Genomic DNA, 17500 nt, shown 5'->3' with positions numbered 1-17500 from the left:
GTGTGAGAATGTGTGGGTGTTTGAGAGAGAGAGAGAGATTGTGTGTGTGTGTGTGTGTGCGTGTGTGTGTGTGTTTGAGAGAGAGAGAGAGAGTGTGTGTGTTTGAGAGAGAGCGAGAGAGAGAGAGAGTGTGTGTGTGTGTGTGTGTGTTTGAGAGAGAGAGAGTGTGTAGCGCTCAGATCATCACTCCAATCAAACATTCCAGTATGGGAATATGTTAATGATGCTGTATATCCTGAGTGATGGTGATGATGATGATGAAGATATATTGCTGTATGTATCAGAGTATATTTATATATGATTTCTCTTCTTCTTCTGTTGTGTTGCTTTGGGTTTAAAGTGCATGTGTTTCCTTTTGCAACAAAATAAAGGATCAGATTATTTTTTCTTCTCTAACTCCGGCTGCTTTATGAGTTAACGGTGTAAAGCTGCCCTAGAATGAGAACGGCATTAACCTTACCATGATGGAATAATAAGAGTTCAGACCATGGACATCACACACTGTGAGTCTCAGACGCCATCGCCTCCTCCTTCTTCTGTAAATCTCGTAAATCAAGAACACCACGGACAACAGGCGAATCTCAACATAACGCCAACTGTGATGCAATCGCTGGGCTCATTAATATGTACGCCCACAACATTTGCATATGTCAGCGGAACTAACGGAGCCAAATCATCAGGTAAACAAGCGACACTCGAGGATAACGAAAACGGCAGATTCCAACCGTATTCCTGCAAGCAGTAAGTAGTGATCTATCCACTTATTGACTGTCGAACCCATTTCTGATGAAACTGAAAGTTTCTTAGTAAGATGACATCAGGATAATATCCCCTGTGTGTTGTGTATTTACAGTAGTTAACGGGTTAATTCAGCCAATAATGAGATGTCTGTCATTAACTCCTCTCCCTAATGTCGCTCCACACCCGTAAGACCTCCGCTCATCTTCACACACAGTTTAAGATATTTTATATTTAGTCCGAGAGCGTATGCAAGTGTATGCACACTATACTGTCCATGTCCAGAAAGGGAATAAAAACATCATCACAGTAGTCCATATGAGACATCAGTGGGTTAATTAGAGTCTCTTGAAGCATCCAAAATACATTTGGGTCCAAAAATAACAAAAACTACGACTTTATTCAGCATTGGCTTCTCTTCCGCGTTTGTGTTCAATCCTCAAATAAAGATTCAAAGCATTCGGTTCAATTCAGATCCGAATAATCAATACGCTGATTCATAACCGTTTGAATCACTCTCTCTCTCTTTCTCACACACACACACACACACCAGATATTTGCTCTAATTCATTTTACGGAAAGTAAACAAAATGCTGTAGCTAGTAATTAATTATGGTTTGGTTGCAATAAACATGCATATATTACAATACGCGTCACATGACTAAACATCTCCGTCAGCCGCTCAGCTCTCAGTGTGGACATGGCCACACACACACACACACACACATACTGTGGGCGTGTCGACGCGCTGACGTCACCGTCACGTGCACGATCGGTAGGAAGTGAGTGATTCTGTCGGAGAGAGAGAAGAAGAACGGATCAGGATGAGCTCAATAATCGCAGAGACGCAGAGGTGAGACTGACGTCACTTTATCTGAGTCAATGTGTTCATATGAGTCTATTTGGTACTGTTCGAGGCGCGCGCGCGTGGGCGTGTCTCTCTCTCTCTCTCTCTCTCTCTCTCTCTCTCTCTCTCTCTCTCTCTCTCTCTCTCTCTCCATCTCTCCCTCCGCTGTAATGTTCTTCTCTTCTTCTGATCTGCAGTATTAAAGCGGCTGTGGTTCACATTAACTCCATCGACAGCAGCAAGTTCTCCAGACTCCTGTCCCGCATCCTGCAGAAGCTGCACCTGAAGGTGTGTGTGTGTGTGTGTGTGTGTGTGTAACCGGATGTGTGAGACCTGATGTGTGTGTGTGTGTGTCCGCAGGAGCGCTCCTTCAGTGAGGATGAGGAGGAGAAGCTCCTGACCGCTCTCTCTCTGGACAAACAGACTCTGCAGCTGCTGCTGGAAACTCTTTCCTTCATCCTCGAGCAGGTCCTCAAAACTCATCTCAGCTCTTAAAGGAACATTACAACCAACATTACTACCAACACCACAACCGACACCACAACCAACACCACAACCAACACTACAACCAACACCACAACCAACACTACAACCAACACTACAACCAACACTACAACCAACACCACAACCAACACTACAACCAACACTACAGCCAACACCACAGCCAACACCACAACCAACACCTCAACCAACACCTCAACCAACACTACAACCAACACCACAACCAACACCACAACCAACACCACAACCAACACCACAGCCAACACCACAACCAACACCACAACCAACACTACAACCAACACTACAACCAACACCACAACCAACACCACAACCAACACTACAGCCAACACCACAACCAACACCACAACCAACACTACAACCAACACTACAACCAACACTACAGCCAACACCACAACCAACACCACAACCAACACCACAACCAACACCACAACCAACACCACAACCAACACTACAGCCAACACTACAGCCAACACCACAACCAACACTACAGCCAACACTACAGCCAACACTACAGCCAACACTACAACCAACACCACAACCAACACCACAGCCAACACCACAACCAACACCACAACCAACACCACAACCAACACCACAGCCAACACTACAGCCAACACCACAACCGACACTACAGCCGACACTACAACCGACACCACAACCGACACCACAACCGACACCACAACCGACACTACAACCGACACTACAACCGACACTACAACCAACACTACAGCCAACACCACAACCAACACCACAACCAACACCACAACCAACACCACAACCAACACCACAGCCAACACCACAACCAACACTACAGCCAACACCACAACCAACACCACAACCAACACCACAACCAACACCACAACCAACACCACAACCAACACTACAGCCAACACCACAACCAACACCACAACCAACACCACAACCAACACCACAACCATCACTACAACCATCACCACAACCATCACTACAACCATCACTACAACCAACACTACAACCATCACTACAACCAACACCACAACCAACACTACAACCAACACTACAACCAACACTACAACCAACACTACAACCATCACTACAACCAACACTACAACCAACACTACAGCCAACACTACAACCAACACCACAACCAACACCACAACCAACATTACAACCATCACTACAACCAACACTACAACCAACACCACAACCAACACTACAACCATCACTACAACCATCACTACAACCATCACTACAACCAACACTACAACCAACATTACAGCCAACACTACAGCCAACACCACAACCAACACCACAACCAACACTACAACCATCACTACAACCAACACTAAAACCAACACCACAACCAACACTACAGCCAACACCACAACCAACACCACAACCAACACCACAACCAACACTACAACCAACACTACAGCCAACACCACAACCAACACCACAACCAACACCACAACCAACACCACAACCATCACCACAACCATCACCACAACCAACACCACAACCAACACCACAACCAACACCACAACCAACACCACAACCATCACTACAACCAACACTACAACCAACACCACAACCAACACTACAACCAACACTACAACCATCACTACAACCAACACTACAACCAACACTACAACCATCACTACAACCAACACTACAACCAACATTACAGCCAACACTACAGCCAACACTACAGCCAACACCACAACCAACACCACAACCAACACTACAACCAACACTACAACCATCACTACAACCAACACCACAACCAACACTAAAACCAACACTACAACCATCACTACAACCAACACCACAACCAACACTACAACCAACACTACAACCAACATTACAACCAACACTACAACCATCACTACAACCAACACCACAACCAACACTACAACCAACACTACAACCATCACTACAACCAACATTACAGCCAACACCACAACCAACACTACAACCAACACTACAACCATCACTACAACCAACACCACAACCAACACTACAACCAACACTACAACCATCACTACAACCAACACTACAACCATCACTACAACCAACACTACAACCGACACCACAACCGACACTACAACCGACACTACAACCAACACTAAAACCAACACCACAACCAACACTACAGCCAACACCACAACCAACACCACAACCAACACCACAACCAACACTACAACCAACACTACAGCCAACACTACAGCCAACACCACAACCAACACCACAACCAACACCACAACCATCACCACAACCATCACCACAACCAACACCACAACCAACACCACAACCAACACCACAACCAACACTACAACCAACACTACAACCAACACCACAACCAACACCACAACCAACACTACAACCAACACTACAACCATCACTACAACCAACACTACAACCAACACTACAACCATCACTACAACCATCACTACAACCAACACTACAACCAACATTACAGCCAACACTACAGCCAACACTACAGCCAATACCACAACCAACACCACAACCAACACCACAACCAACACTACAACCATCACTACAACCAACACCACAACCAACACTAAAACCAACACTACAACCATCACTACAACCAACACCACAACCAACACTACAACCAACACTACAACCAACACTACAACCAACACTACAACCATCACTACAACCAACACCACAACCAACACTACAACCAACACTACAACCATCACTACAACCAACATTACAGCCAACACCACAACCAACACTACAACCAACACTACAACCAACACTACAACCAACACCACAACCAACACTACAACCATCACTACAACCAACACTACAACCATCACTACAACCAACACTACAACCGACACCACAACCGACACCACAACCGACACTACAACCGACACTACAACCAACACTACAACCAACATTACAACCATCACTACAACCAACACTACAACCAACATTACACCCATCACTACAACCGACACTACAACCGACACCACAACCGACACTACAACCAACACTACAACCAACATTACAAACAACACTACAACCAACACTACAACCAACATTACAACCATCACTACAACCAACACTACAACCAACATTACACCCATCACTACAACCGACACTACAACCGACACCACAACCAACACTACAACCATCACTACAACCAACACTACAACCAACATTACAACCATCACTACAACCAACACTACAACCAACACCACAACCAACACCACAACCAACACCACAACCAACACCACAACCAACACTACAACCAACATTACAAACAACACTACAACCAACACTACAACCAACACTACAACCAACACCACAACCAACACCACAACCAACCGACACTACAACCGACACTACAACCGACACTACAGCCAACACTACAGCCAACACCACAACCAACATTACAACCAACACTACAACCGACACTACAACCGACACTACAACCGACACTACAACCGACACCACAACCGACACTACAACCAACACTACAACCAACACTACAGCCAACACCACAACCAACACCACAACCAACACCACAACCAACACTACAACCAACACTACAACCAACACTACAACCAACACTACAACCAACATTACAGCCAACACCACAACCAACACCACAACCAACACTACAACCATCACTACAACCAACACTACAACCAACACCACAACCATCACTACAACCATCACTACAACCAACACTACAACCATCACTACAACCATCACTACAACCAACACTACAGCCAACACTACAACCAACACCACAACCAACACTACAACCAACACTACAGCCAACAGTACAAACTGCTGAAATCACGTGACACTGGCGATGTGAATCATGAATCGATTCACTGACTCATAACCGTTTGAATCTTTATCTGAGGATTGAACACAAACGCGTAAGAGAAGCCAATGCTGAATAAAGTCGTAGTTTTTGTTATTTTTGGACTCAAATGTATTTTGGATGCTTCAAGAGACTCTAATTAACCCACTGATGTCTCATATGAACTACTGTGATGATGTTTTTATTCCCTTTCTGGACATGGACAGTATAGTGTGCATACACTTGCATACGCTCTCGGACTAAATATAAAATATCTTAAACGGTGTGTGAAGATGAACGGAGGTCTTACGGGTGTGGAGCGACATTAGGGAGAGGAGTTAATGACAGAAGTTTAATTTTTGGCTGAACTAACCCGTTAACCTGTTGTTGTACCTGTGGTTTTAGGCCGTGTATCACAGCATTAAGCCGGCGGCGCTCAAACAGCAGCTGGAGAACATCAGCGTTGCGTCGGAGAAAGCGGAAGTCTTCAGCCAGGTTTGGGCTTCATCCGGCCCAGATGCGGTGGAGAAGATCAGGCACGGCATATTCGCCCCGCAGAAGGTGAGCGATCAGTCTGTGCCGCGTTCCAGTTCGTTTTTATCATGCCGTCTCGTTCACTCGGATGTGCGTCATTGCATGAGTGCCCCCTACTGGCGGAAACTCTGCGATGCCCTGATCTGGAACGCCCTAAGCCCTTGATCACTTGGAATCCACTATGGAGTTGATTTATTATTTATTTTTTTCCTTTACGAAATAGTTTAATGCAGCATTCTATATGTATATGGATGTGTTTGGGTTGTTTTAAATGTTTTTAAAAATATCATAGAGTTGTTGTGGTGGGGTAAATTAAACGTGATATGTGGTGGCGTCACAATCGCGTTGCATTGTGGTATATGAAGCTGCCTGAAGTGTACATATGAAGTAGACTCGCTCACTCGGTCAAAATCGAGGAGCAAGGGTCTGTCCATATAAACTTCCCTTGTCCACTTCATGAAGTGGAACGCACTCAAAATGGCGGCGGGGATTCCCCCAAGGGGAAGTGCTTAGGGACGTTTGCAAGAGCGTGTCTTAAAGTGGAGTGGAACGCAGCACGGGACTGACCTTACACTGTTAAACACAGATTAGCTTATAGCGCTTGTCTATGGGGCACAGGGTAAGTGAAATTAAACCGCTAGTTAATGCCACTAACAGCTCAAAATATCCTCACACTAACACGGCAGCATGATGAGGGTCCCTGCATGCAGACCGCAGCACTGAGAACTTTATAAGAGTACAAACAGTTTAATAAGAAGATACTTTATAAAGACAGTCACAGACGGCAGCCATCTTGGAAAACAGTCTCGACGAGTTAGTTATTAGTTAGAAACAAGACAAAAATACTGAGTAAGAAGAGCCTTTTTGCAGTGTGTGACTTCATAAGTGTATAATGGTGTGTGTGTGTGTGTGTGTGTGTGTGTGTGTGTGTGTGTGTGTGTGTGTGTGTGTGTGTGTGTGTGTGTGTGTGTGTGTGTGTGTGTGTGTGTGTGTGTGTGTGTGTGTGTGTGTGTGTGTGTGTGTTCAGCTGGATCAGGTGTCGTGGCAGCTCAGCCTGCAGATGGCCCGATCGGATCAGAGCCGACTGAAGGATCCACACGCCGTGCTCAACCTCGGACTCAGAGCCGAAGACGAGGTAAAAATCACCGTTTGTAGGGTAAACACACACACACACACACACACATTTGTTTTTGTGCCATATGGGGACTCTCCATAGGCGTAATGGTTTTTATACTGTACAAACCGTATTGTCCATCCCCTTACACTGCCCCTAAACCTACCCATCACACACACACACACACACACACACACACACACACACACACACACACACACACACACACACACACACACACACACACACACACACACACACACACACTGCCCCTAAACCTACCCATCACACACACACACACACACACACACACACACTGCCCCTAAACCTACCCATCACAGGAAACATTCTGCATTTTTACTTTCTCAAAAAGACTCCTCCTGTGTGATTTATAAGCCTTTTGGAATACGGGTGTCCACGGGGTTTTTAAAAAGTGATAAATGAAAATGGTCAAATTTGATGCCATTAGAAGTGTTAAATGTGGCCTCAGAGGTATTATTTTTTCAGGCTATCAGGTGTCCTATTCTGATTGAAATTCTGTCTGTGTTTAATATGGGCTTCAGCATATCTGGGCACATAATCAAAGATCTCTCGTCTCCGGCTCGGCGTGTGTGTGATGCTGACGTCATATTCAGCGGTCGCTCAGCATCATCTCAGAGCACTGCGCTCAACAGAAGGGGCTGGCGTACGGGTTATTTTAGTCTTGCTTCAAAGCATATCTTCAACGACTGTCCCCATAAGAGCAATCTTAAATGATTTATATAAAGTCTAAAATGAACTAAAAGAGCTGTGAGAGGATGTGGCGCGATCCACAGACAGTGAGGTCCGCGTGTGTGTCTGCTCTTAAAGGGGCAGCAGCCAATAAAGCTTCCTGTCAGTAAAGTTAAAGACCAAACAGAGAAAAGGACTCGCTGCTCTGGACTAAATCACTTCAGTAAGGATTAACGATTTAATTTATAGTTTATGTAGTGCAGACTGCAGATAACTTTGATAACTTTATACAATTTCAGTATATTTCCTACCTGTTCAGACAGGAAGGGCAGGAGTAAACGGGACATTTATTATGGGTTTATGTTAGCATTGTTTTAAGTTTACTTAAATTAAAACTGTTATATTTTTGAAGCCTAATAAAATTTCTTTTTTTATTGTGACTAATCACAGAATAAATGTGTGATTAATCTAGTTAAAGTTTTTTATCGATTGACTAGTTTTTAGTATTTTGTTAAATTCAACAACTTATCTCAGTTATAGAAATGTAATATTTGGCTCAGGTTTTGCTGTTGGAAAAAAAACACTAAATAATTTAATTGCAGAATTACCGATTATTAATGTAAATCAGATGTGTGTGCAGTAATGCTTCTCCTCAACCAGCCGCTGTGAATGTCGAGATGTGTTTAACTGTCTGAATGAGGACTTATGACAGATTCCTCCTGCTGGCGATTCTAATGTCGATGTTATATACGTCAAAATCTGTGTAAATAATAGAAAGGCCGCTGATTAACACTTGCAATTCAGTGTCGTGATGGTTTAAAAAATATTCTAAAGGTATTAAAAAGGAGTAAATTTCACTGAAGGATTGCTGTATATACCCTGGAAAAGTGGGGACCGCTGGCTGGTCCTCACAATGTAATATAAACAAGGGCAAACACACACACACACACACACACACACACACACACACACACACACACACATACAATCAGCTTTATGGACACTTCACGCCATCCGCTTTATTTCTATTTTCAGTCCCTCCATACCAACTCAACATCAAAAGGGGGACCAACACAATATTAGGTCATAATGTTATGCCTGATTGGTGTATATTTATATTAAGTGGTGTGGCATCATCTTTACCAGTCCCATACAGACCAAAACTCGTTTAGACCTGATATTAACATCTGGATTTGAGCTCAGAGAGAATATTTTAATTTTTGTCGTTTTGACGATAAACTCGCGCTCTGCTCTGTAGCGCTTCGCCCCAAACATTCCCACGGTGAAGAGAGACGACGATTAAACCAGAATAATTCATCAGATATTGATCAGTAACTCAACGCGACTCACTTTTATTTGCATAGCTTCACACACACACACACACACACACGTTTATGATATCTCAATGCCGTATCGCCTACATTTAGATGATAGGATCGAGTAAATATGACGGATCAGCTGACCAGAATAACAGACGGGTCATTCCACGTCAGCTCAACCAGAGGTCCGGCTCAAATGTTGGATTTGTTCATATTCTCTCAGTAGAAGCTCAAACACTAATGTTGCAGAAAGCCCCAATATGAGCTGTGTCAGGTGTGTGTTGACGGAGTAATCTCAGTTCTGTAGAGGAGGCTCAATGCCAGTGTTCACCTGAGATCTGGAGCCGGATTACAGCGCTGTAAAGATGACTTTAGAAAGACGGCAGCTTCATTATTTTATTCTCACACTGAGATTGGCAGATCTATTAGTGAAATCTGTTGACTTTATCAATCTGAGTGTCATTATATGCCGACGCTGAGCGCTCAAACATGGGGAAGAAGCTCTTCTGCTGGGTTTCGTCTCAGGTTTGAGTGCCTGTAACTCCAGAAGTGCTAAAGATATCTTAATATCCTTCTAGATTCTGGTTCTCAACACACTTTTCCTTTGGTTTCTCCATTTTAAAGGCCGTCGATGGTTCAGGCCCAGAGATATGGAGTGTGTGTGTGTGTGTGTGGATGTGTGTGAGAGAGAGGAGCTGCAGTTCCTACGGCCGCCAGAATGTGGCGCCGTTGCTCTGTGTTAAACTCAGCAGGCTGTCAGCGGCGCTTCAGAAGCCCTGATGGTGATGTTATTGTTATTGTATTTTTCTGATGTGAGTTATTTCATCCGGTCTGGTTCTGATTGATGACATCATACATCATCATAACCCGAGTGTGAGGTCATCATCTTCAGAACCGCTTCACATCAGAACGGAGGTCACGAACTCGCATCAGATTCATGAACACACTAACAACATGCTCTGAGTGTGTGTGTGTGTGTGAGAGAGAGAGAGAGAGAGAGAGAGAGAGAGAGAGAGAGAGAGAGTGTGTCAACCTACAGACGGAATGTTAATCTGTTCTCCTGTCGCTGTGGTTCATTTCTGTATTTCTTTTGTTGTGTGTGTGTGTGTGTGTGTGTGTGTGTGTGTGTGTGTGTGTGTGTGTGTGTGTGTGTGTGTGTGTGTGTGTGTGTGTGTGGGCAAGTTTTTGTGACATATGAGGACACAAATGTGTATAATGCCATGGGTATGACACAGGTATTACAGGAGAGGGTGAAATATGAGGACATTACCCATGGCCCCACTTTACAAAAGGCTTATAAATCACACAGGAGGAGTTTTTATGAGAAAGGAAAAATGCAGAATGTTTCCTGTGATGGGTAGGTTTAGGGGCAGTGTGTGTGTGTGTGATGGGTAGGTTTAGGGGCAGTGTGTGTGTGTGTGTGTGTGATGATCATGATTGGTCAGATAAGAGTTAGCCGCTCTGACCCAGATGAAGTTCTTCTGTGCGCCGCCCGCTGAGCTCATCAATTATTGAAGCTCATCTGAATGTTTCTGGAGCTGTTTACCTGTTTATGCAGCCAGAAGCGTGCGGCTTATATAATTCAGCCCATCGGGGACGCTCACACACACACACACACACACACACACACACACTGAGCTCCGTGAGGTCCGTGAAATCCTCCTCAGCTCCGAGTGCTGGAATATGAGATCAGTCTAACGTCAGGAAATGGAGCAGTTTATTGAACCTGCAGGCAAAATATAAAAGAATAAAGTTTGCATGTGTGTTTAATGTTTTGCATCATATTTGTTTCGTCATGGCTCATCGAGTCGGAGGATATGAGGAAACATCGCTGATGCTTGGGATGCAAATCAGTGAGATCTTTAGACCGTATAACATTCATATAAATCTGTCTTAGTAAGATCATAATTAGATTTATGATTAAAACTGTCATTTTAAAACACACACTATATCCCCAGAAGTGTTGTGCCGTCGCCTCTACACACACCTGAGCTCCCCATTGTTAACCCGTGGGGTTTAATCTGGAGTCAGCCCCCCCTCTCTCACAGCTCCAGCTCTTCTGGGAAGGCTTTCCTCAAGGTTTAGGAGTGTGTTTATGGGGATTTTTGCCCATTCTTCTAGAAGCTCATTTGTGAGGTCAGGCACTGATGTTGGACGAGAAGGCCTGGCTCTCAGTCTCCGCTCTAATTCATCCCAAAGCTGTTCTATCGGGTTGAGCTCAGGACTCTGTGCAGGCCAGTCCAGTTCCTCCACACCAAACTCCTCATCCATGTCTTTATGGAGCGACGCTTTGTGCACTGGAGCGCAGTCATGCTGGGACAGGAAGGGGCCGTCCACAAACTGATCCCACAAAGTCAGGAGCATGAAATTGTCCAAAATGTCTTGGTGAAGCATTAAGAGTTCCTTTCACTGGAGCTAAGAGGCCAACCCCTGAAAAACAACCCCACCCCATAATCCCCCCTCCACCAAACTTCACACTTGGCACAATGCAGTCAGGGAAGCCTCTCACACAGCGATTACTGAACTGAGCTCTTGTCGCACAACAGACAAATACACACAACATTAGATGCGAACAGTCGATTACGTCTTGGGTCAGGATTTGACATTAACGCTTCATCGGCACAAGTGGATTTCTTGAAGGGACAATTAATACGAATTTTACTTGCCCGACGGACAAAAGTCTGATTAAAACGCTGATCTCTCACTCGGAGGTTTACTCGTTTATTCTCTCACTCTGAGGTTTACTCGTTTATTCTCTCACTCTGAGGTTTACTCGTTTATTCTCTCACTCGGAGGTTTACTCGTTTATTCTCTCACTCTGAGGTTTACTCGTTTATTCTCACACTCTGAGGTTTACTCGTTTATTCTCTCACTCTGAGGTTTACTCGTTTATTCTCACACTCTGAGGTTTACTCGTTTATTCTCACACTCTGAGGTTTACTCGTTTATTCTCTCACTCTGAGGTTTACTCGTTTATTCTCTCACTCTGAGGTTTACTCGTTTATTCTCACACTCTGAGGTTTACTCGTTTATTCTCTCACTCTGAGGTTTACTCGTTTATTCTCTCACTCTGAGGTTTACTCGTTTATTCTTTCACTCGGAGGTTTACTCGTTTATTCTCTCACTCTGAGGTTTACTCGTTTATTCTCTCACTCTGAGGTTTACTCGTTTATTCTCTCACTCGGAGGTTTACTCGTTTATTCTCTCACTCTGAGGTTTACTCGTTTATTCTCTCACTCTGAGGTTTACTCGTTTATTCTCTCACTCTGAGGTTTACTCGTTTATTCTCTCACTCTGAGGTTTACTCGTTTATTCTCTCACTCTGAGGTTTACTCGTTTATTCTCTCACTCGGAGGTTTACTCGTTTATTCTCTCACTCTGAGGTTTACTCGTTTATTCTCTCACTCAGAGGTTTACTCGTTTATTCTCTCACTCTGAGGTTTACTCGTTTATTCTCTCACTCTGAGGTTTACTCGTTTATTCTCTCACTCTGAGGTTTACTCGTTTATTCTCTCACTCTGAGGTTTACTCGTTTATTCTTTCACTCGGAGGTTTACTCGTTTATTCTCTCACTCTGAGGTTTACTCGTTTATTCTCTCACTCGGAGGTTTACTCGTTTATTCTCTCACTCTGAGGTTTACTCGTTTATTCTCACACTCTGAGGTTTACTCGTTTATTCTCTCACTCTGAGGTTTACTCGTTTATTTTCTCACTCTGAGGTTTACTCGTTTATTCTCACACTCTGAGGTTTACTCGTTTATTCTCTCACTCGGAGGTTTACTCGTTTATTCTTTCACTCTGAGGTTTACTCGTTTATTCTCTCACTCTGAGGTTTACTCGTTTATTCTTTCACTCTGAGGTTTACTCGTTTATTCTCTCACTCGGAGGTTTACTCGTTTATTCTCTCACTCGGAGGTTTACTCGTTTATTCTCACACTCTGAGGTTTACTCGTTTATTCTCTCACTCTGAGGTTTACTCGTTTATTCTCTCACTCGGAGGTTTACTCGTTTATTCTCTCACTCTGAGGTTTACTCGTTTATTCTCTCACTCGGAGGTTTACTCGTTTATTCTCTCACTCTGAGGTTTACTCGTTTATTCTCTCACTCGGAGGTTTACTCGTTTATTCTCTCACTCTGAGGTTTACTCGTTTATTCTCTCACTCGGAGGTTTACTCGTTTATTCTCTCACTCGGAGGTTTACTCGTTTATTCTCACACTCTGAGGTTTACTCGTTTATTCTCTCACTCGGAGGTTTACTCGTTTATTCTCTCACTCTGAGGTTTACTCGTTTATTCTCTCACTCTGAGGTTTACTCGTTTATTCTCTCACTCTGAGGTTTACTCGTTTATTCTCACACTCTGAGGTTTACTCGTTTATTCTCTCACTCTGAGGTTTACTCGTTTATTCTCTCACTCTGAGGTTTACTCGTTTATTCTCACACTCTGAGGTTTACTCGTTTATTCTCTCACTCTGAGGTTTACTCGTTTATTCTCTCACTCTGAGGTTTACTCGTTTATTCTCTCACTCTGAGGTTTACTCGTTTATTCTCTCACTCTGAGGTTTACTCGTTTATTCTCTCACTCTGAGGTTTACTCGTTTATTCTCTCACTCTGAGGTTTACTCGTTTATTCTCTCACTCTGAGGTTTACTCGTTTATTCTCTCACTCTGAGGTTTACTCGTTTATTCTCTCACTCGGAGGTTTACTCGTTTATTCTCTCACTCTGAGGTTTACTCGTTTATTCTCTCACTCTGAGGTTTACTCGTTTATTCTCTCACTCTGAGGTTTACTCGTTTATTCTCTCACTCTGAGGTTTACTCGTTTATTCTCTCACTCTGAGGTTTACTCGTTTATTCTCTCACTCTGAGGTTTACTCGTTTATTCTCTCACTCTGAGGTTTACTCGTTTATTCTCACACTCTGAGGTTTACTCGTTTATTCTCTCACTCTGAGGTTTACTCGTTTATTCTCTCACTCGGAGGTTTACTCGTTTATTCTCTCACTCTGAGGTTTACTCGTTTATTCTCTCACTCGGAGGTTTACTCGTTTATTCTCTCACTCGGAGGTTTACTCGTTTATTCTCACACTCTGAGGTTTACTCGTTTATTCTCACACTCTGAGGTTTACTCGTTTATTCTCACACTCGGAGGTTTACTCGTTTATTCTCTCACTCTGAGGTTTACTCGTTTATTCTCTCACTCGGAGGTTTACTCGTTTATTCTCTCACTCGGAGGTTTACTCGTTTATTCTCTCACTCTGAGGTTTACTCGTTTATTCTCTCACTCTGAGGTTTACTCGTTTATTCTCTCACTCGGAGGTTTACTCGTTTATTCTCTCACTCTGAGGTTTACTCGTTTATTCTCTCACTCTGAGGTTTACTCGTTTATTCTCTCACTCGGAGGTTTACTCGTTTATTCTCTCACTCGGAGGTTTACTCGTTTATTCTCACACTCTGAGGTTTACTCGTTTATTCTCTCACTCTGAGGTTTACTCGTTTATTCTCTCACTCTGAGGTTTACTCGTTTATTCTCTTCACTCTGAGGTTTACTCGTTTATTCTCTCACTCTGAGGTTTACTCGTTTATTCTCTCACTCTGAGGTTTACTCGTTTATTCTCACACTCTGAGGTTTACTCGTTTATTCTCTCACTCTGAGGTTTACTCGTTTATTCTCTCACTCTGAGGTTTACTCGTTTATTCTTTCACTCGGAGGTTTACTCGTTTATTCTCTCACTCTGAGGTTTACTCGTTTATTCTCTCACTCTGAGGTTTACTCGTTTATTCTCTCACTCGGAGGTTTACTCGTTTATTCTCTCACTCGGAGGTTTACTCGTTTATTCTCTCACTCTGAGGTTTACTCGTTTATTCTCTCACTCTGAGGTTTACTCGTTTATTCTCTCACTCGGAGGTTTACTCGTTTATTCTCTCACTCGGAGGTTTACTCGTTTATTCTCTCACTCGGAGGTTTACTCGTTTATTCTCTCACTCGGAGGTTTACTCGTTTATTCTCTCACTCTGAGGTTTACTCGTTTATTCTCTCACTCTGAGGTTTACTCGTTTATTCTCTCACTCGGAGGTTTACTCGTTTATTCTCTCACTCGGAGGTTTACTCGTTTATTCTCTCACTCGGAGGTTTACTCGTTTATTCTCTCACTCGGAGGTTTACTCGTTTATTCTCTCACTCTGAGGTTTACTCGTTTATTCTCTCACTCTGAGGTTTACCTCGTTTATTCTCTCACTCTGAGGTTTACTCGTTTATTCTCTCACTCGGAGGTTTACTCGTTTATTCTCTCACTCTGAGGTTTACTCGTTTATTCTCTCACTCTGAGGTTTACTCGTTTATTCTCTCACTCTGAGGTTTACTCGTTTATTCTCTCACTCTGAGGTTTACTCGTTTATTCTCTCACTCTGAGGTTTACTCGTTTATTCTCTCACTCTGAGGTTTACTCGTTTATTCTCTCACTCGGAGGTTTACTCGTTTATTCTCTCACTCGGAGGTTTACTCGTTTATTCTCTCACTCTGAGGTTTACTCGTTTATTCTCTCACTCTGAGGTTTACTCGTTTATTCTCTCACTCTGAGGTTTACTCGTTTATTCTCTCACTCGGAGGTTTACTCGTTTATTCTCTCACTCTGAGGTTTACTCGTTTATTCTCTCACTCTGAGGTTTACTCGTTTATTCTCTCACTCTGAGGTTTACTCGTTTATTCTCTCACTCTGAGGTTTACTCGTTTATTCTCTCACTCTGAGGTTTACTCGTTTATTCTCTCACTCGGAGGTTTACTCGTTTATTCTCTCACTCTGAGGTTTACTCGTTTATTCTCTCACTCTGAGGTTTACTCGTTTATTCTCTCACTCGGAGGTTTACTCGTTTATTCTCTCACTCTGAGGTTTACTCGTTTATTCTCTCACTCTGAGGTTTACTCGTTTATTCTCTCACTCGGAGGTTTACTCGTTTATTCTCTCACTCTGAGGTTTACTCGTTTATTCTCTCACTCTGAGGTTTACTCGTTTATTCTCTCACTCTGAGGTTTACTCGTTTATTCTCTCACTCTGAGGTTTACTCGTTTATTCTCTCACTCTGAGGTTTACTCGTTTATTCTCTCACTCTGAGGTTTACTCGTTTATTCTCTCACTCTGAGGTTTACTCGTTTATTCTCTCACTCTGAGGTTTACTCGTTTATTCTCTCACTCTGAGGTTTACTCGTTTATTCTCTCACTCTGAGGTTTACTCGTTTATTCTCTCACTCTGAGGTTTACTCGTTTATTCTCTCACTCTGAGGTTTACTCGTTTATTCTCTCACTCTGAGGTTTACTCGTTTATTCTCTCACTCTGAGGTTTACTCGTTTATTCTCTCACTCTGAGGTTTACTCGTTTATTCTCTCACTCTGAGGTTTACTCGTTTATTCTCTCACTCTGAGGTTTACTCGTTTATTCTCTCACTCGGAGGTTTACTCGTTTATTCTCTCACTCTGAGGTTTACTCGTTTATTCTCTCACTCTGAGGTTTACTCGTTTATTCTCTCACTCTGAGGTTTACTCGTTTATTCTCTCACTCTGAGGTTTACTCGTTTATTCTCTCACTCTGAGGTTTACTCGTTTATTCTCTCACTCTGAGGTTTACTCGTTTATTCTCTCACTCTGAGGTTTACTCGTTTATTCTCTCACTCTGAGGTTTACTCGTTTATTCTCTCACTCGGAGGTTTACTCGTTTATTCTCACACTCTGAGGTTTACTCGTTTATTCTCTCACTCTGAGGTTTACTCGTTTATTCTCTCACTCTGAGGTTTACTCGTTTATTCTCTCACTCTGAGGTTTACTCGTTTATTCTCTCACTCTGAGGTTTACTCGTTTATTCTCTCACTCTGAGGTTTACTCGTTTATTCTCTCACTC

General features: G+C 43.2%; 2 protein-coding genes across 2 annotated transcripts in view; both read left to right on the top strand.

Annotated features, from left to right (window-relative positions):
* Positions 1–396, top strand: part of ap3s1 (adaptor related protein complex 3 subunit sigma 1) — a 14027-nt gene extending 13631 nt beyond the window's left edge. Inside the window, exon 6 of the mRNA XM_067414617.1 lies at positions 1–396. This exon is cut by the window's left edge and continues 420 nt beyond it. The gene's annotated coding sequence lies outside the window, so the exon portion shown is untranslated.
* Positions 397–1451: 1055 nt separating this feature from the next.
* Positions 1452–17500, top strand: part of commd10 (COMM domain containing 10) — a 26992-nt gene continuing 10943 nt past the window's right edge. Inside the window, exons 1-5 of the mRNA XM_067414616.1 lie at positions 1452–1591; positions 1783–1873; positions 1946–2053; positions 6339–6494; positions 7495–7602. Coding sequence (XP_067270717.1) covers positions 1563–1591; positions 1783–1873; positions 1946–2053; positions 6339–6494; positions 7495–7602 — 492 coding nt within the window. The 5' untranslated portion in view covers positions 1452–1562. The remainder of the gene's footprint in view (positions 1592–1782; positions 1874–1945; positions 2054–6338; positions 6495–7494; positions 7603–17500) is intronic.

The sequence above is a fragment of the Pseudorasbora parva genome, chromosome 13 (assembly GCF_024679245.1).
Source record: "Pseudorasbora parva isolate DD20220531a chromosome 13, ASM2467924v1, whole genome shotgun sequence".
Lineage (NCBI taxonomy): Eukaryota > Metazoa > Chordata > Actinopteri > Cypriniformes > Gobionidae > Pseudorasbora > Pseudorasbora parva.
This window is presented reverse-complemented; position numbering and strand designations above follow the sequence as displayed.